The sequence below is a fragment of the Amblyomma maculatum genome, chromosome 1, assembly GCF_055883805.1.
Source record: "Amblyomma maculatum isolate TAMU_Amacu chromosome 1, ASM5588380v1, whole genome shotgun sequence".
Lineage (NCBI taxonomy): Eukaryota > Metazoa > Arthropoda > Arachnida > Ixodida > Ixodidae > Amblyomma > Amblyomma maculatum.
In genome coordinates, this window is record NC_139344.1 from 407,635,001 (window position 1) to 407,655,794 (window position 20,794).

At 49.9% G+C, this 20,794-nt stretch overlaps 1 protein-coding gene across 1 annotated transcript in view; it reads left to right on the forward strand.

Moving 5' to 3' along the window:
- Nucleotides 1–20,794, forward strand: part of Notum (palmitoleoyl-protein carboxylesterase notum) — a 99,388-nt gene that overhangs the window by 45,328 nt on the left and 33,266 nt on the right. The window contains exon 2 of the mRNA XM_084587328.1: nucleotides 3,512–3,564. Coding sequence (XP_084443454.1) covers nucleotides 3,512–3,564 — 53 coding nt within the window. The remainder of the gene's footprint in view (nucleotides 1–3,511; nucleotides 3,565–20,794) is intronic.

Consider the following 20,794-nt stretch of genomic DNA (forward strand, 5'->3'; position numbering starts at 1 on the left):
GTCCACAGCGCGCAGTTTCGCGCAGCGGAAAGCATGCGTAAAGTGAGAGGAGAATATGCCCGAGTATTAGCCATCGCCCCATTGTTCTTGTTATAGCCACGCGTGAAACCGTTTCATATTTCGGCGTCTACCGTCCGCTGTACTTCGGCCACCTGCAGTGCCGGCCCGTTTGGATGCCTGGATCAAACGTCGACGGTACAGCCCCAGCCAGCCGCCTAGCCCACGCGCATTCCTCCCGGCACCGTTGTGTGTGTGTGTGTGTGTGTGTGTGTGTGTGTGTGTGTGTGTGTGTGTGTGTGTGTGTGTGTGTGTGTGTGTGTGTGTGTGTGTGTGTGTGTGTGTGTGTGTGTGTGTGTGTGTGTGTGTGTGTGTGTGTGTGTGTGTGTGTGTGTGTGTGTGTGTGTGTGTGTGTGTGTGTGTGTGTGTGTGTGTGTGTGTGTGTGTGTGTGTGTGTGTGTGTGTGTGTGTGTGTGTGTGTGTGTGTGTGTGTGTGTGTGTGTGTGTGTGTGTGTGTGTGTGTGTGTGTGTGTGTGTGTGTGTGTGTGTGTGTGTGTGTGTTTTGCTTACAGGGTGTTGATGCTTGGACCATACGTAGAGAAAATGGAATAAAAGTTGGTTGCAGGCAACTACATGCGAGGCGGAAAGGTATTGATTTCGTGTCGTTGTGCATTTCTGTTGCGCTGGTGGAATGTAAAATGTTAAGATGAACAAAACAACAGCAGTAGACGCAGAAACCTTGTGCTATGCAACGCGAATACAAATTATTTTCAATTTTCTTAAAAATTTCTTGCTTCTAAAATGACGCTATCCCCACTTGAGCGTTTGTCCGTGATTGACTGCAGGTCGTTCCCACAAAGCGTCCCAGTTCACTATACTGCAGGCTTTTCCTGGAAGAGCTAAGTGTCGCTCACGTTTTTCGTCACCGCATTACGCTGTCAGGAGCTCACATGGGGCAAGAAAACTCAAATTCTGTAATGTAGTTTCTTTAGCTTGAAGTGTGCACAAAAACATAGATTTAAAAAAAAAATAAAACGAACGAAATTAAATGATCGAAAGTAATGTATATCGTTAATTCCGGAATAAGTTTTAATGTATGACTGGCAAGAACAGCCAAAGCATGAATTTCTGAAAATATTGGTAAAGTTACGCTAGCAATATATCATTCTTTCAACGTATTCAGCTGTGTAAATTCTTGGAATAGGATAGGGGTAAGTTTTGGTAAGGCCGTGATTGTGCGCATTGCATTTCTATTTATTGTTTCCAATTCCGACCGGCGACCACTACCGCATTTTGAGTCTTTGGAATTGGGCCTGATATTGTATCCTCGGCTGTAACACTGATTGAACAGCAAAATTACTTGCCATGTCCGCTGGAGCTCCTCCTCCCCTAGACGAAATGCGTTTAGTCTGGCGAATCGCTTGTGCTGTGCTAACCCCTCGCGACCGCCTGAAGAGATGGGGCTTTGAGCACTCCAGTGCATGCCCAAACTGCCCGCTTGCGGATTGTAATCGACACGCACCGTCACATGCGTGGTAGTGCGTGTCTTTTGGCGCGCAGCTCGTGCGGTATTCCCTGGACTGGTTATAGCTTTTTTTTTTTTTTCCGAGTGGTTAATGGCAGTTTCACGCGCCTGTTAATAGTGGTTGGTTGGTTCATAGGAAGGGAAATGCGCAGTATCTGTCAAACTTGTTTCTGGGGACAACTGAACCGCGCCGTAAGGGAAGGGAGGAAGGTGGGAGTGAAGGTGGATAGAGAGAAGGGGGGGCTGTAGTGGAGGGCTACGGAGTAATTTCGGCCACCTGGGGATCTTTAACGTGCGCTGACTTCGCACAACACACGGACGCCACTTCGTTTTCGCCTCCATCGAAACGCAGCCGCCGAGGCCGGGATTCGATCCCGGGAACTCCGGCACAGTAGTCGGGCGTCTTACCACTGCACCACCCCGGCGGGGCATCTTGTTACTTTATGACGAAGTCGTTGCGCAGGTGGGTGTGGCGGAATTAGACGTCGTGCCGTCGGGCCCAGTACTCTGTCTTTTACACCGTGAATACAGTAGTTACTTGCCAGAACAACTCCTTTAAGAAGAGTTCCCGAGACAGTGGTCTTGCCCTTTTATTTCTACGGGGAGCAGCCGTGTTTTTTTTTATTGGTTCACAGGTAAGGAAAGGCGCAGTATCTGTCACGCTTGTTCTGTGGACACCTGAACTGCGCCGTAAGAGAAGGGAGGAAGGTGGGAGTGAAAGCGGAAAGAGAGAAAGGGGTGCCATAGTGGAGGGCTTGGGAGTAATTTCAGCCACCTGAGGATCTTTAACGTGCGCTGACATCGCACAGCACACAGACGCCCCTTCGTTTCACCTCCATCGGAAAGCAGCAGCCGGCGGTCAGAAGCAACCGTGTTAACTTGGTGTTTAGGCCAAATTGTAGATAATGCATAAAATCGTCCTTTTGTGCAAAATGTCAACTCTATTACAGTCTTGTTATCCTTGTGCCCATGCACTCTTTACTTAGTCCCACTTCACGTACCCATGGTTTGTCATCCTCTAGTGTGAATGCTCATTGCTGTATAACCGACGAATTGCACATACGTAAATTAAGTTTTAGGAACACAACTAATCAATCAGTAATGTAATTATTTCATTCATGTCTGAAAGTGTTTTTGTCATGTGTGGTCTCCACTGTTGACTCCACTGTTCAGCGAAGGTTGTCTATTTGCCTCACCCTGGTTTCGAAACGAACTGTTTTTCTTTTTTTTTTTTCGAGCGGTTTGCAGGAAAGAGGCTTCACAGCTACCCCGACGATATATGCAAGCATCCGATTATTGATACTGCATAAAAATTGGCAGTGTAGTTAAATAAAGTTAAAGTTAAATTGGTTCACAGGAAGGGAAAGGCGCAGTAACTGTCACACTTGCTCTGTGGACACCCGAACCGCGCCGTAAGGGAAGGGAGGAGGGTGGGAATGAAAGTGGAAAGAGAGAAAGAGGAGCCGTAGTGGAGGGCTACGGAGTAATTTCGACCACCTGGGGATCTTTAACGTGCGCTGACATCGCACAGCGCACGTTAAAGATCCCCAGGTGGTCGAAATTACTCCGTAGAGCTCGGCTATGCCAAGATATGGGTAGCGAGAGGTACGTTTCCCCGGCTGTGCTTGTTGTGGTCACTGCATGCATGCTTAGCAATGGGAGGCTTTGGGTACAGAACACATCTTTTAAACCTTCTGCTTGAGGAGACAAAGATTTCCCGATGATCTGTGGAGCAGCATGTAGGCTCAGTTTTGTGTATAGCAGCGGCTGGACTCTCCTTCTCTCCATACATGTGAAAAGGTCTGATACAATTAACGTTTTTGAGAAGGAGTCTCATGGTACCAGGTTATCATAATTAAGGAGCAGTGCATCATCAATACACAGTGACGGGAAGAAGGGACAGGAACTGCGCCTTAATTATGGTAAACCAGAAGCTAGCACAACATGCGCCTAATAGGTGTCGCTCACTGGAATTACTTTTTCTCGCAGGTATTATATACGCAAAAGACATGGAAGTCGTCGTTGGATCGTATTTCTTGAAGGTAAGGTGAGCAACCTACCTTATCTAAGCAGCTTGCGAAAAGCGTGCCTTTTCTGATTCAGGAAAAAAAGTTGATTCTTTCTGCAAACAAGTCTTCTTAAGTACTCTAGAACTTTTTTTTTTTCGTTGGCCTGGGTGCAAAAAAAAAAAAAGAAGGTTTAATTCAGTTAATCACGGAATATCTTTCAGCGCCAGGGCGTTTGGACAGGACTGCATTTGCTGTGTCTCAATTATTTAATGTTATTTTGCTGTTTAAACAGGCGGCCATCCTTCCACACCACACATTGCATGTTGTTGTTGTTGCAGCTGTGGAAAGAAAGAAAAGAAAATGCACGAGCCTGCTACTGGCTCTGTAGAAGAACGGCTCATTGGGCGAGTTCGTGAACCATGATGGGCAGTAATATAAGTGTGCAACAAAGACGAGCCAAAGAGGTGAAGTGGACAACGACAGACTGGCTCTATAGCTGAGCCGTGGCAGTTCCTGGGCCTACGGGGCTGGGACGGTAGATCAACGCCGCTTGCGGCGGGGGCTAGCTAGCCACCAATTTTTATCTTTTGTAGGCCGTCATTGCACCCGCCACTGTTTCGGGGGTGGACGATGACTGCTGCAGCTGGCGTCTTTCTTTCTCTCTTCTTCTTTCTCCTCTACTTTCTCTCTACTGTCCGCACGAGGTAGCGTATAGGTCGGGTTCGACCCCGCCGGGGTGGTGCAGTGGTAAGACGCCCGACTACTGTGCCGGAGTACCCGGGTTCGAACCCGACCTCGGCGGCTGCGTTTCGATGGAGGCGAAACGAAGAGGCGTCCGTGTGCTGTGCGATGTCAGCGCACGTTAAAGATCCCCAGGTGGTCGAAATTACTCCGTAGCCCTCCACTACGGCTCCTCTTTCTCTCTCTTTCCACTTTCCCTCCCACCTTCCTCCCTTCCCTTACGGCGCGGTTGCGGTGTCCACAGAAAACAGGTGAGACAGTTACCGCGCCTTTCCCTTCCTATAAATAAATCAGCTTAAATCAGGTCGGGTTCGAACCACCGATACTCCGGCACAGTAGTCGGGCGTCTTACCACTGCACCACCCCGGCAGGGCTCTTACGAGGCAGCGTAAGGGCACCGCCGGGGTGGTGCAGTGTTAAGACGCCCGACTACTGTGCCGGAGTACCCAGGTTCGAACCCGACCTCGGCGACTGAGTTTCGATGGAGGCGAAATGAAGAGGCGTCTGCGTGCTTTGCGATGTCAGCGTTGTTGTGGCTGTAGAAAGAAGGAAAAGAAAATGCATGGGCCTGCTACTGGCTCTGTAGCTGAGCCACCTCCGCTGCCTGATTTATTTATTTATAGGAAGGGAAAGGCGCGGTAACTATCTCACTTGTTTACTGTGGACACCGCAACCGCACCGTAAGGAAAGGGAGGAAGGTGGGAGTGAAAGTGTAAAGAAAGAGGAGCCGTAGTGGAGGGCTACGGAGTAATTTCGACCACCTGGGAATCTTTAACGTGCGCTGACATCGCACAGCACACGGACGCCACTTCGTTTCGCCTTCATCGAAACGCAGCCGCCGAGGTCGGGTTCGAATGTCCGACAGCGTGACAGATACTGCGCCTTTCCCTTCCTGTGAACCAACCAACCAACCAACCAACTATAGCCCCCGCCGCAAGCGGCGATGACCCACCTGTCCCAGCCCCATTAGGGGAGTTAACGATCCCCAGGTGGTCGATATTACTCCTCAGCTCTCCACTGCGGCTTCTTTTTCTTTCTTTCCACTTTCACTCCCACCTTCCTTCCTTCCTTTACGGCGCGGTTGAGGTGTCCACAGAAAACAAGAGAGACAGTTATCGTGCCTTTCTCTTCCAATATATCAATCAGTTAATCAGGCAGCGGAGGTGGCTCAGCTACAGAGCCAGTAGCAGGCCCGTACATTTTCTTTTCCTGCTTCCTACAGCCACAACAATAACACGCTGCTTATGCATTCACTGCGAGACCCTTTGTGATTGCCTTGAATTGTGACAGATACTGCGCCTTCTTTTTTTTTTCTTGTTGCTGTCAACCAATTTTAAACACCGCTGAGGCCTGCTGTACTGTGTCTATTTCTATATATGCTCTGCGGTGCGAAGGGTTAGAGTTCCTGGTCTTCTCTTGGTCCAGGGTGCAAAGAAAGCCATTGAGGCTGCGCGATTCCATCCATGTCAAAAGGTCTCTCAGAGCCATGCCATGGAGTTCTACCGAACGGCCTGGGACACAGCAAGCCTGTTGCGGGCCTACTATTGACGATAGAGCAGGCGTAAGGCGTAAGGAGAGACATTTGGCAATTGCCTTGTAGTCCGTATTTAGAAGGGTTATTGGCCTCCAAGCTTTAAGGTCGCTGCTCCTGGAAGTGTCCTTGCACAGGAGTGTGATGAGGCCCTCGTTCATACTTGGAGTCAGTTCCCCTCGCTCTAGGTCGTCGTTTGCTAAGTTGGTGAAAGCGGTCTTTAGCGACGGCCAAAACTTTATGTAAAAAGCTGGCGGGAGTACATCAATACCCGGGCTTCTGCTTGGCTTCATCTGTTTTAGGGCTGGGCAGACGACAGCCATGTGTCGTCTAGGTTAGGTGCGTCAGTTGCTGCCTCCAGCTGGAACGATGTGGGGGTGCAGGGCTCAGCAGCATAAAGTTCGATGTAGAAATCGCGTGCTAAACTCAATACCTGCTCGAAGTTCGTAACAATATGGCCGGTGAGTGGATCTTCCACTGCAGAGAGGGTTTCGTTCTTTCTGGCAAGGCGACGGCGTAGCAGATGACGCGAACACCATGCCTCGGTTTCCCATCGTTCAGCGCGTGCTGTTGCGCGAAGTCTGTTCCAGCGCCGATTTAGAAGACGATGGAACTCCATACGCAGGGTGGCCAACGCCGCGGAGATGCTTGGTCCCTGAGAAAATGGGGCCGATAGCGCGATGATGGCATCCGAGACTATTCGGATTTTTTCACTCTCTTCCCGCGCCATCTTCTTCCCCCACTCTTGGAGGCAAATCTTGATGGAGGTTTTCATATTATCCCTGCTTTCTGCATCCATGTTAGGGGAGACGTAACGCTTTATAATTTTGACGACTTCCTGTTGGACACGCTCGTCATCCAGAAGTCGCGTGTTTAATTTCCAGCAACCCTTTTCTCGTAGAGAAATATCAGCCGCACACAAGCGCGTGATAAGCAGCCTGTGATCACTTAGGGCATTGGGGAATACCCACACAGAGTGCAGGGAACCAGCTACGCTAGCAGAGACATAGACGCGGTCAATACGGCTTTCGAGATCACGGCCAGACCAGGTCATGCCGGCGCGACCAGGTTGGAGTGCGCGCCAAGCATCGGTTAAGTCAAACTCCTCCACCAGATCACGAAAGGCCTGTGCGCCATTGTGGTCTCGTCTAAGCCGCCGCGGTGTACCCCGAAGAAAGTGGCGGTCTTCTTTGAAGAGGGCACAGTTAAAATCGCCCAATAACACTATTTTGGCTGGGCCAATAAATCTCTCTTCTAGCCCCTCAAAAAATTCTCGCTGTCCAAAACGGCCTGGGGCATATACATTAATGATGCGCATGTCATTGTTAAGGTCAATCGAGACAAAACGTCCTGCATTGTCCCGACCATGGCGTAGGACTGACAGGCCGGCGTCTCTTAGGAAGATGAGCGCAACTCCCCCTGAACCCTTCCTTCCGAAACTCCAATAGGATTTTGTGCTGAAGCGGAGGTCAAAATTTTCAATTTGTTCTTGCCGGTGAATATAAGTTTCTTGAAGTGCGAGGATGTCGATCTTTTTGGCGCGGGCTATTTCTATTGTTTCAGCTTGTTTCGCTGCTTTAGTAAAGCCGCGAATGTTTAGCATTGCGAGAACGAAGGAAAAGGCCAGGATGTAGCTAAAGGAAGGAAGGGGGGAATGCGCGACCACCTCGTGAGGAGGGAGCGGTGTCATGAGCAGTGGGAGAAGCGGAAGGTGACTCCGCTGTGGAATCGGCGTCGTAGATGTCCAAGTAGCAATCACAATTCGTTGTGTTGCAAATGTGACAGGGAGATTGGCTTGGCATTTCTGTTTCAGTGTCAGAGCTGCTCTCGCTTATTGGTGGAGGGTTTTTCAGAAACGCACGCTTATGACGTACTTTTATCCTAAGGTGACAGTGAAAGCATCACGGAGAGTGCTTGGCAAATATAACCAGCATTACCCGCCTTCCAGAATGTTATACTAAAGAAACTTACGCATATGAAAAAGGCGCATGCTCATATCCTCTGTGCATATGTTCAGCATTTTGCGTTTTGATAATGCTATTGTATAATTTGCATTTCATATCTCGCTATGCGAAAAATTGCTATCTTTTGTTTTTCGCGCATGCAAGAATACAATTATTAGCACATTCAAGCTTCACCATAGGACTATATGTCGTAGGGCCGTTAACAGACCCTATAATAAAACAAATTGGCAGTGGCTTAGCTCTGCTATGCCTGGAAGTGCGTAGCGTAAAGCACCCGCGGCAGTTTTGTTGCGACTGAAAGAAGGAAAAGAAATCACGGACCTGCTACTAGCTCCCTAGCTGAGGCACCTTCTCTGCTGCCTGATTTTAAACTGATTTATTTATAGGAAGGGAAAGGCGCGGTAACTGTCTCACTTGTTTTTCTGTGGACACCGCAACCGCGCCGTAAGGGAAGGGAGGAAGGGGGGAGTGAAAGTGGAAAGAGAGAAAGAGGAGCCGTAGTGGAGGGCTACGGAGTAATTTCGACCACCTGGGGATCTTTAACGTGCGCTGACATCACACAGCACACGGACGCCTCTTCGTTTCGCCTCCATCGAAACGCAGCCGCCGAGGTCGGGTTCGAACACGGGTACTCCGGCAGAGTAGTCGGGCGTCTACTGTGCCGGAGTACCCGGGTTCGAACCCGACTCTGCTGCCTGTTGCGGACAGAAGACAAAATAGAGAAGAAGAAAAATTTGGAGGACGCTTAAGCTTCGCCTTCAAGAGTGGAACGCAATAGCGTTATTGCACCTCGTTAACCTCGTCGAGAAAACTTACTAAACGCAAGGGTATTGGAGCCGCAACAGCCGTCGTTCACCACCGAAACGGTAGCGAGTGGAATGACGGCCTACAAGAGATACAAATTCTGTGGAATGCTAGCCTTCGCTGCAAGCGGCAGTTCTGTACTTGGCGCGCGTTCGTTGCAGTACTATATATAACTATAATCAGTTTACAGGAAAGGAAAGGTATAGTATATATCACACTTTCTCCGGCAAGTATCCAGGGCAGAACGATAGTAAGAAGATCGCTACACAGTGTGAAAGAGTACTGAACAAATGTTGAGAAGGAGCCATCATCATCAGGATCAGATTTATCTGGCGGCAGTTGTGGCAACCCTGTACTGCAGAGACGCCATGATGTTGGGGCGAATATAGTCCAGGCACTGTAAACTGTAGCCTCACTTCTCAAGCCGAGTCAACGTTTCGCCAAGACGACTTGCCTTCGTCTGGGCAGCGCGATCATCACAAGGGATGATTTAACAAGGCTATTTGCTGGTACAGTTGATATATCACCCTAACTTTTGCTAGCGCTGAGGCAGACAAGTGCGAAGAAGATAAAGCGTTTGTCCCGTCCACTGCTTCGTCCTTGTGTGCCTCAGCACTTCCAAACGTTATGATGCTATTGATTGTTGTTGTTGTTGAAAACTTTTATTGTCCAACAGAGAAGGACCACACCGCCTAGCTGGGCCGCTCTGTCTCACCCCCCCCCCCCCCCCTTTAAGGGGGAGGGGACTTAGCGGCCCAGCCGCACGGGATGGTCGTATTAGATGCTGGCCGGTTTGGTTTCGCCGGCGGCCTCTGCTGCCAGTTGGACGGCGGTGATCCGGGCTTCGCAATAAGGTTTCCCAGGCTTCCCTACTGCTAACGTTTTGCGCTCTGCCTGGGGAGTAAGCGCACTCCCAAATTATATGGTCGAGGGTTCCTCTCGCCCCACACTTTTTACATTTATCGTCCTCGCAGTCCGATCGGATGTTTATTTAGTACTGGGTTTCGGTATACTCCAGTTTGCAGGCGTCTCCACGCCATTGCCTGACCTCTATTTAACGCCGTGTTTGGTGGGGGAAAACGCCTCCGGCATTGCCTGTAGTGTTCTGTAATGTCTTGATACGAGATTAATCGCCCTTCTCTATTATGTTCTGCCTGAGCCGAGCCATCCTGTACAGCTAGGAGGTAAGGATCTCGAGCTGCACTGTGGGCCGCCTCGTTACCGCTGACAGATTCGTGCGCCGGGGTTCAGATGATGTTGATCGTCCTATCAATCACTCCTTGTGTTAAAATTTAGGTGGTGAGGGGGTTTACCCTCCCCCTACTGAAATTTTGGATTGCAGTTTTACTGTCGCTAATAATATATCTAGCTTTGGTGCCAACGAAAGCGATCGCTATCGCAGTTTCCTCCGCTATCTCGGTTTCTTTCCCTAGTGTGGTAGCCGCCGTGATGAGGGTGCCTCCCCCATCTACCGCCGCTATGGTCATGTATCGACTGTGTCTGTTTCCTGCCGCATCTACGTAGGCAACTTCATTTGGGGGTTTGCTCCGATATATTGTTTCTATCGCTTCCGCCCTTTTCTGTCGCCTTTCCTTATTAAACTCAGGGTGCATGTTTTTGGGTAGGGGGGGATTCTTAGGTGCGCCCTGATTTTCCTGTCAATGTCAACCCTTTCCTTTTGCCCCCTGTCAGTGGCTATTCCAAGGTTACTTAGCGTAGCTCTTCCCACTCGCGTCGTGCTGAGTCTTTCAAGTTGCGAGGTTTTAACCGCTTCCGTGATTTCTGAAATCGTGTTGTGCAGTCCTAGGGCCAGTAGCTGCTCCGTCGATGTGCATGTTGGGAGGCCTAGGGCCTTTTTAACGCATTTTCTGATGAGCGCGTCTATCTTTCTCCTCTCATCTGCCTTTAGGTTCAGATATGGCGTGGCGTAGCCCACTCTGCTAATGATGAAGGCTTGTACCAATCTCAGGAGGTTTTTTTCCTTGAGGCCGCCTCCGTTACGTGAGACCCTCCTGATGAGGTTTAATGTCTGGGTCGCGTGGTTTTCTAACTTTTTAATGGTGATCGTGTTCCTTCCGTGTGTTTGAAGTGGAGTCCCAATATTCGTATTGTCTCTACTTTTGGTATCTCCCTTCCTTCCACGTACACCTGTGGGTCAGAGGGAGGTTTGTTCCTGAGTGCCTTGTCATTATACACGAAGATTTCTGATTTTTCAGGCGAACATTTAGGTCCTCTGTCCGCCGCGTACTTAGAGATGACATCTGCTGCCGCCTGCAGCGTTTCATTGATCTCTGCGTCGCTCCCTCTGTTGATCCAGAGATTGATGTCGTCCGCGTACAGGCTGTAATTTAAGTTGTAATTCCCAATTTTCCGCAATTCCTTTGGGAGCCCTCTCATGGCCATGTTGAAGGGGGTGGGTGACAGTACCGATCCCTGAGGTGTCCCCCTGTTACCTAGCCTGATCACCCCAGATTGTATTTCCTGGAAAGTTATAACCGCCGTGCGGTCCGTTAAGAAATTTCTGACATAGCGATAAGTTTTTAGCCCTATTCCTGCCTGCTGGAGCCCTTCCAAGATGGCTTCGTGCTTGACATTGTCGAAGGCCATTTTTAGGTCCAGTCCCATAATGTCTTTCGCATCTTTGGTTCTGGAATTAATTATGTCTTGCTGCAGCCGCAGCATGACGTCCTGTGTGCTCAGATGGGGCCTGAAGCCATACATCTCGTCTGGCCATTTCTCTTTTTCCTCCATATAATTTGAAATTCTGGTCTGAATTATGCGTTCCATTAACTTTCCTACACATGACGTGAGCGATATAGGCCGCAGATTTTCCAGTTTCGGTTGCTTCCCGGGTTTTGGGATCAGGATCACGGTAGCCTCTTTCCACAGTGGTGGGATCTCCCCTTTTTCCCAGCATTTCTGCATGTAGCTGGTAAGGGCCTCTATCGAGTTGTCATCTAAATTTCTGAGCATCTTATTCGTGACTCCATCTGGCCCTGGAGCTGACTTGGTTTTGAGTTTCGCTATCTCCGCCCTTACTTCAGCTCTCGTGATGGGCGCATCTAACTTCTCATTTGGAATTCCCTGGTAGTCGGGTAGCTCTCCAATTTCGGTGTCCCATATGTATGTCTCGACGAGGTTTTTCATGAATATGTCATCGTCCCGCTCTTCGCATGCGTGTCTAACCTTAGCCATTTTGACTCGTGCTTGTGTTTTGGACGTTTCAGGGTCTATTATGTCTTAGGATATTCCACGTCTGCGGGAGATTCATATTCCTTTCCATGTCGCCACATTTGTTAGTCCAATTTTGTTCACATAGCTTAAAGGCGTAATCTTCTATTTCTTTGTTATGACGCGCCAGTCTTCTTCTGAGATTTTTGTTGTTTCTGCCTTGCCTTTTAAGTCGACGTTCCATGCCCTGTTTGGCCTCCCACATGTGTAGGAGTCGGAGCTTTTTCCCCTTCTAGCGTCTTAGTTGTTTTCCTGGTGTCTTTCTTTACCGCTTCGCACCAGTCCTCTATATTTCCTATCTCTGTTAGGTCTCTGTTCCCCCTAATCTCTCTAAATCGGTCCCAGTTTGTGATTTTCGTCCGGACGCACTTTTTTCCTTTGACTTTACTCCCGATTTCAACCGTGGTTTCCCCTATTGAGTGGTCGCTCCCCAGGTTGAGTTCCGTATTTAGCCATTGCGTTGTTTTTACGTTTTTAATCAGGGTCAGGTCCGGTGAGGTATCGGCGGTAACGCTGTTCCCCGCCCGCGTGGGGTGTAATGGGTCAGTCAGCAATGTTATCCTCAGGTTATGAGCGTCCTCCCACAACTGTATCCCCTTTGCGTCTTCCTTAGTGTACCCCCACTCCGGATGATGGGCGTTAAAGTCCCCCACTATAATTAGCGGCTGGTTCCCTGCTATCTTGAGTGCCTTGTTCATTATCGCCCTGAAGCGGACCTTCCGTTGTCTCGGTGGGCTGTATTGAGTAGGAAAGTGTTTGATTCCTCCTTTTTTCCCGTTAGAATTTCTACAAAGACGTTTTCTATGACGTTGTCTTCTAATTCGTGTTGGATTGTTGCTATGTTTCTCTACACCAGTATTGTAACTCTCGATTTGTCCCCTTTCCCACTGTGGAAGGCGCGATACCCTTGCAATTTGGCCGGGCCGCCGGTCTCCTGCAACGCTATAGCAAGGGGGGCTGATTCGCGGAGCGACAGCGTGCTCTGCAATACCGGTCGCTTGCGTCGATACCCGCGACAGTTCCACTGCCAAATTTGGATGTTATTGGGCGGTCTGTCCATTATTCAACTTTGTTTTGTTCTCCTCAAGTATAGTCACTCTCGCATTTAGGTTGGCGATTTACCCCTTTAATTGCTGGAGCGCCTCCGTCTGTTTACTGTCTCTTTCCTTAGCGAAGTTCTTAAGACTTCTGTCCAGTTTTGCATTTAATTTCTCTAGCTTTTCATCCACTGTTAGGTCTGAGTAGAACTTTGCGTTTAGATGGGGGTGGAGAGGTATCCTCGACCATCATATTATTCTCTGCTCCCTTGTTGTCGACTTGAGCTGTAAGATGTTGGCCTTCGATTTTGTTGGGCGCCCCTATTTCAGATCCGCCTGCTTTTGTTTGAGATTTAGTCGCCACTGTATTTCGCTCTGTTTTTAAATTTTGTATTTCCTCCTTTAAACTAAGGATCGTTGCATTCATGCTCTTAATAATGCTTGTTAATTTTTCTATTTCCTCGTTTTTTTTGTCCTTCTTAATATTTCGGCCCTGGGTATCCTTGCTTGCGAAGCTCACGCCTTTGCTCTCACCATTCTCGGTTGTTGGTTCGTCTCGGTCTCGACTGGGGGTCCTGTCTCTCGAGCTTGACAGTCCCCTGGATTGGCTCCTCCGCCTGGAAGAGCTTCGCCCCCTGAAGGCTGTCCGCTGCTCCTCTCCTAGTCTAGGGAAGGAGCTCGTCCTGGGCTTGTACCCTTCCTTCTCCCCTTCTTGTCTGGCTCTTGGGCTAATCACTATTGATGATGAAGTAGAAAGTGATATGATCGCGCAGCCAAAACGAAGACAACTCCTTTTGTCGGAACGATGGCTTGGTTTGCGAACTGAGGCTCCTCCTCAACCCTTGTTAGTGCTCATTCATTTCTCCGGTAAGCGTGGGACTGGACGGTAAACCGTCGCTCCTGTCGCGTGGCTTTCCTTGGCGCGCGTTCGTTGCAGTGTTCACGCAAGTGGGAGATTGGCGGCACAGTATCGCGCTTATTGCGCAGTGTACTCGTAGCCACATGACATTCTGAGACAAGCCGGAAGCTCCTGATGTGGAAGCGACGGATTGGATTGGATTGTAAAACATTTATTTCGTCGCTCAAGCAGGTCTAAGGAGACACGTACTAGATGGCCGCTAGTCCATGACTGGCGGCGACCTTATTAGCCCGCTCGATGGCCCGTAGTTGATTCTGCAGGTCCGAGCTGACCAGCACGGCTTCCCACTGCTCGGTAGAAGGGAGCTGTATTAATTCCACCGCAGGTGGATCATTTGCGCAGTTCCAGAGAATATTATTGTATGTCGCTCTTTCGTCGCATTTACTGCAGTTTGGGTTGTACTGGCCTGGGTACATCAGAGCAAGCACCGCTGGATTTAGGAGAGAGCGTGTTTGTAGTCATCGCCAGCTAACTTGCTGTGCCTTTGTTAAAGATTTGTGGGGGGAGGGGGGGGGGGCGGATATGGGCGCCTTTCCAGCTTGAAGTGATGGGTAATGTCATGAAAAGAAATTACCCCTCACTCGTGAAATTTGGGTCAGAGGGCGCGCTCACTGCCCGGTCGACGAAACCTCGGGCTTGCGCGTGAGCCGCCTCGTTCCCCGGATTAGACGAGTAGGCAGGGACCCAGATTAGTTCAATTTCTCTAACCGGAGCAGGGGTGCTTTGGAGGATGCAGAGGGAGGTAGACGTGATGCGGCTCCTCGCGAAATTGCGAATGGCTGTTTTAGAATCACTGAATATAATATCAGCGGACGTGTTTGCGATAGCTAAGGCTATGGCCGCTTCCTCCGCCGTCTCGGAGGAGGTGGTTGCGATTGATGCGGCCGCCAACGGGGAACCGTTCCCATTCACAGCGGCCAGTGCGAACGCTTGTCTCTGGGTATGCCGATATTCCGCCGCGTCCACGTATGCTGCAGTGACGTGTTGGCTGGCATGTAAGGCGCGCGCCCTCGCCATGCGTCGGCCTTCGTGGTACGCGGGGTGATATTCTTGGGCAAGGGTTTAATGAATAGAGCTGCCCTAATGTGTGTAGGTAACTGTGTTTTCGCGTCCTTCTCTGGAAGTTGTTCGCACATGTTTAGTCTGTACCGGATGGACCCTCCCGCGTTCGTGCGAGTGAGTAGTCTGAGCTGGGAGACAAGGTGTGACTCGCACAGCTCCGATAGCGTGTTGTGAACCCCAAGGGCCAGCAAGCTTTCCGTAGACGTGCTGTGCGGGAACCCAAGGGCAGCCTTGTAGGCCTGTCGAATTAAGCTCTCGACCTTCATTCTCTCCGCGAATTGCAGCTCTAGGTACGGGAGGGAGTAGACAATTTTGCTCAGTACGAAAGCCTGGACTAATCGACAGAGACCTTTTTCTTTCATTCCTTTTCTTTTGTTGGCGATTCGTCTGATACGTCGTACAGTCTGATTCACCGTGGCAGTGAGTCTGTTGATTGTTTCGGTGTTTTTGCGATTGTTGTGTATGTACATGCCCAGTATGCGTATCGTTTGAATCTCCCTGACCGGTTGGCCTCTCACACATACATTCAGGGCGATCGGGGACTGGTTTGCATTTCTTCCGCGCGGCTTGGCCCTGAAAACCAGCAGTTCCGATTTCGCGTGCGAGCATTCAAAACCCGCTCCTGGCGCGTGTTTCGATAATGGCGACTGCCTGCTGCAGCGTATCCTTTATTTGACCGTCATTCCCCGTGTTTTCGTCCGCGTGATGTCGTCCGCGATGTCGAGGGTGATGTCGTCCGCGTAGAAAGTGTGCTGCAGCCCCGGCAGGGCAGCGAGCTTGGGGAGAAGTGTAATGAGTGCAAGAATTAATAGGAAAGGCGAGAGCACCTAGCCTTGTGGTGTGCCCCGGCTTCCCAGAGGAATGGGATCTGATTTAAGGCTATCTAGAGTGAGCTCTGCTGTCTGCTCGGGTAGAAATGATCGGACATAATTACATATCCGTTCACCAAGGTCCAATTTAGAGAGATTCGTGAGGATTGCCTCATGCGAGACGTTCTCGAAGGCTTTGTTCAGGTCTAGCCCGAGTACCGCCTTCGTCCCAGTTCCACATGGAGGGTCCAGCACATCCTTCTTAAGCTGAACATCACGTCCTGCGTGGACAAGTTTGCTCTAAAGCCAATCATTGTTGGAGGTAGTAAGTCGCGGTTTTCCGCGTAATTTTGCAGTCGGTTAAGGATGGCATGTTCCATTAGCTTTCCGATGCAAGACGTGAGGGAGATGGGCCGTAAATTCTCGATCGAGAGTTTCTTGCCTGGTTTTGGGATGAAGGTGACCCGCGCGTGCCTCCATTCCTGAGGGATCTCGCCTTCCTTCCAGCAGGTGCTCATTAGTTCCGTCAGGGCCGCGAAAGACGCGTGGTCTAGGTTTTTGTGCGTTTTCTTTGACTCTCCGTCAGGTCCCGCCGCGGTGGTGGTACGGTGCTTGCTGAGAGCAAACCAGACCTCGGCATCTGCTATGTCGGCATCCAGGGTGTCGTTGGGGAGACTCTCATACGCGGGCAGAGGGTCTGTGTGGGATGTGTTCAGGTAGCGTGTTCGCAGTACGGCAAGTAGCTCAGCGTCCGTACCCTGGTATTGGTGAATTAATTTCGTGAGCCGGTCTCGCTGTGTGCATTTTTTCTGTGTGGGGTCGAGCAAGTGTCGAAGGAAGAACCATGTCTTTTTGTTTCCAAGCTGCCCGTTCATATTATCAATTATTTGGCCCCATTATTTTTCCTGCAGGTCTATAATGTACGCGTCGATGTGGCACTCGAGTTGCGCTATACGCTTGCGTAAATTTCTATGGTGTATTTGTCTCTTCCAACGTTTTAGTAGGCTGGCATGCACTTCCCACACGTGGAGGAGATTGGAGGCAGTCATCTGGTGCGCCTCCTCAATCGGCGTCTCGACCGTGCTGGTCTTGACATCCTCTTTAAGTGGAGCAATCCACTCCTTTAGGTTGTTTATCTGACTGAGGGCAGTTCGCTCTCGTAAGCGCTTGAACCTATCCCAGTCGGTGATGCGTGCGTGCATGTGGGGAGTTTGTGAAATATTGTGCAAAATGTTGTAGCTATTATGTAATGGTAGCTCCCTAGTGTGTTTCTCGTGTTGGACCAGCAGGCGTCGCTAACGTTTTTGGTTAGTGTGAGATTGGGTGAGGTATCTGCGCTAACACTATTGCCAACCCGTGTGATTTGTTGGGGATGCATGACACAAACTTTTAGTTTCTTTTTTTCCATCGCGCCACAACTCTTTCCCACGACGTCTTCGCGCCACCGCCCTCTCCCATAACGTCATGCTATTGCTATGATGATGATGATGATGATTAAAAATTTAATTTCCACCGATTTAGGAGGCCCCCTACTCCCCGCTCCTGACACGCAGGCCTGAGGAACGAGGGCTGGAAACTCCGCGACTAAGGACTGGCGAATATACATTGGTTTTTTTTTTTTTTTTTTTGCGAAGTTTATTGCCTCAGGGCATAAAAGGAATGTTATGATGGATGAAGGGTGTGGTCAAATAAATGAAAAAAGGTTGGCTGATGCAATGAAATCGAGGAGTGAACGATGATGCGGTCCCAGTGTCCAAACAGCATATGACTGCAGATTATGGGGGGAGAGGCCAGCTGCCACCAGGTGCCGGATCCGCGTTGGCTTCAACGCTGGACAATCCCACAGTAGGTGATGGATGTCAGCTTCTATATTTCTTGACTTGCAGATGGGGCACCCAGGGTGTGGATATAAATACCGAAATTGTGGCCACTTTCGGATCACTGCTGGTGTTAGGGCCACCCCAACTCGAATCCTCCGAAGCGCCACCTCCTCTGCACGGGTTAGACCGCGGGGGAGGCTTACCGTACACGGAGGTATAAGAGCACGTGTACGGCGCCGGAGGTGCTCCTTTCTTGTTAAAAGCAGGGTGGCATTGTCCAATTTTATGAGGTTTGGCGATGTCGATGTTGAGTTTGAAAGGCGGGTAGCAGAATCTACTTGGCTTTGAGCACTTAAAAGGTCACGCGGGGTCCATTCAATACGAATTGGATTTGGTATGCGAGCCGCTAGACTGTGTATGTTCTGGCAGATTTCCGGGCTACTACTAACTCGTCTAAGTAGCTTTGTCACCTGGAGAGCATCTGTACGTATGATAATATGGGCCGTGGGAAGCATGGGAATGGCGGTCACAGAGCGAAGCGCCTCTTGCACTGCAAGCAGTTCCGCACAAAAAGAAGATGGAGGTTCCGGTAATTGAAATGTTGACGTCTTGTTCAATGAAGATTTGCTAGGACAGTAAACCGCTGTTATCACTTCACAGGCTTTGATGCTTGCGTCGACGTAAATTATAATGGAACCATGTGGCAAGCGGGCGTCTTGTTCCATAATTCGGTCGCGAAGTGACGACGCCGTTTCCTGTGTTCTTGGTCGGCGTAAATCAGTTGGCTTGTTATCGCTCAGCTGTACAAAACGCCAAGGAGGAAGAACTGGCAGTGGCGGTGGTAGTATTGAATGTTTCGAAGCATAAGCCTTCAGAGCGCACGTTGCGTGAGAGAGTGTGGCCTTAAGCTTGCGTGCATCACGTCGTTGTTGCACCAGTTCATCTATTGTGTTTAGTTGTGCGTTTTCTTGGAGCGCCACGACTGGTGTAATGCGAGGGAGGCAGGTGATGACCCTCATTGCCTCTCGATTTATAGCCTCAAGTCGATCCCATTGTGCCCTTGTTAAATGCTGAAATTGGGCTTGATAAACAAGGCGCGGTTGCACAACTGCCCTCACCAACTGTCTCGCAACATCTGAGCGAGCGCCGCCCATTTTTGGAGCAATGCGTCTAATTAAACCCAGTATCTGTAACGCCTGTTTTTTAGCGCCAGACAGCCATGTAGTTCCAGTTCCTGACTCATGAATTGTTAAGCCCAATATTTTTACTGTTTGACTTTCCTGAAGTGGGGTTCCGGATAGATGTAGACGAATAGGAGTTGCCGATAGTTTACGGCGGCCCCAGCGGTTGGCGACTGATATGAACGTAGTTTTACTGGCGGAAAGTTCAAGGCCAATGAAAGATGCATATGTGCACGTAATATCTAAAGCTGATTGCAGGGCCGATGATTGAGTCAGTAGGTCGTTGTGTGTGCTCCACACCGTGATGTCATCAGCGTATATTAAGAATTTAACATCAGAAATTTCATGTAACCGCCATGCAAGTGAGATAAACGCAATAATAAATAATGTTGGTGACAACACCGATCCCTGGGGCACGCCGCGCAGAGGGACAAATGATCCTATAGCCTCGTTATTGAGGCGTATTGCAAATTGTCTACTTTCAAGGAAAGATTTTACAAAATTGCGTACTCTAAGTGGTAAATGAAGCATGTCAATTGAATCCAGAATGGCAGCATGACTGATATTATCGTAAACCTTTTCTACATCCATGGCGAGGACGGTGCGTACATTGTGGCTGCGTGTTGATGATAATACGGATGACGCCAAGACAGCCAATCCGTCTTCTGTGCCTATAGATGGTCGAAAGCCAATCTGGGCCGGGTGGTAGAAACCGTGATGTTCAAGCCACCACGAGATTCGTGTGGCGAGCATTTTCTCAGCAATCTTGCAAATTGTTACCGTTAAGGAAATAGGTCGAAAGTTGGTTAGGTCTGTTGGGGCTTTCCCCGGCTTTGGAATAGGGATCACAATAGCCGATTTCCAGCTGTCTGGTACATCGCCGTCTAGCCATACCTTGTTAATGGTGTCAAGGAGTTGAGGAAGTGCATCACCACTGAGGTTCTTGTAAACCTCGTACGTAATGGAGTCCGGACCGGGCGCTGTCTTTCGGTTGGCTTCATCTATAGCTGCAAGCAATTCGGGCATGGAGAATGGGCTCGCGATTCCCTCGTTGTCGGCAGCAGATGGCAGCTTATCGACATGGGCTGGCATGCCCCACAAGTAAGGTCTTGTAACTGGTGCAGGCAACACGTCGTACTTGGGGAAAAACTTGCGTGCTGCTTGTCTTGCGAAATCATTCGGGGACAAGTTTGCTGCAAAGCATGCTGTGGCCGCTGCATCAGGACGACGACAACCGTGCTCCATGGCATGGAAAGTTCGCCAAAGATGAGCATTCGATGATTGTGTGGAGAACTGCTCGCACCACAGGTACCATTGTCGTCGTGAGAGATCACGTTCATACCTTCGAGCCTTAGCAGTAATGTAATTTAGTCTTGTACGTGCATGCGCAGAAGTTGGGTCTCTGGTTGCAGTCAATTCCGCTTGTCGACGAGCAGCCCACAAGTTGAGCAGAGGCACATGCGGTGTTGGTCGACCAACCTCCACCCAGGTAATGGTTGTAGCCTCATTTAGTGCTCTTTTTATGCGGTCTAGAAGCGATGGTGCCGACTCCACAGAGTGGTTTTGAAGAATGGCGCGGAAATTGTCCCAATGGACAACTGTACACTTGCGGCGTAATCGTCGGGCCTGTGATGGATAGAGACCGATGACAATAGGATGATGGTCACTGCCCCAGCAGTCCGGCTCTAAGTGCCACGAGGGGGTGCCGGTTCCTGACCACCACGTAAGATCTGGAGCGTATGTTCCACTCCTAGTATGAAGAACAGTCCTTGTTGGTGTATCTGGATGGTTCAGGAGAATAAACAGCGCATCCGTAAAGGCGTCTCGCACTCGCCTGCCGCGAGGACTTAAGGTGGGGTATCCCCAGTCCGGGTGAGGCGCATTGAAGTCACCCCCAACTAAAACTGGACATCCCGGGTATTGTTGCCTAACATTCAGTAACCATCCCAGGTTTATGCGGGAGGGAGAGCCACCACCAGGTCTTACATAGACTGACACAACTACAACAGTTGCCTTACCAAATTTGACTGCCACTGCAACAACCTCCTGATATGAAGTACACCAATTTTCCAGAGCAAGGCGTACCTGAGGAAACCGTGTGTCAACATACACAGCCACCTTTCCCGGAGGAGTATCCGTGTGCACACGTCGGTCGTCCATGGAA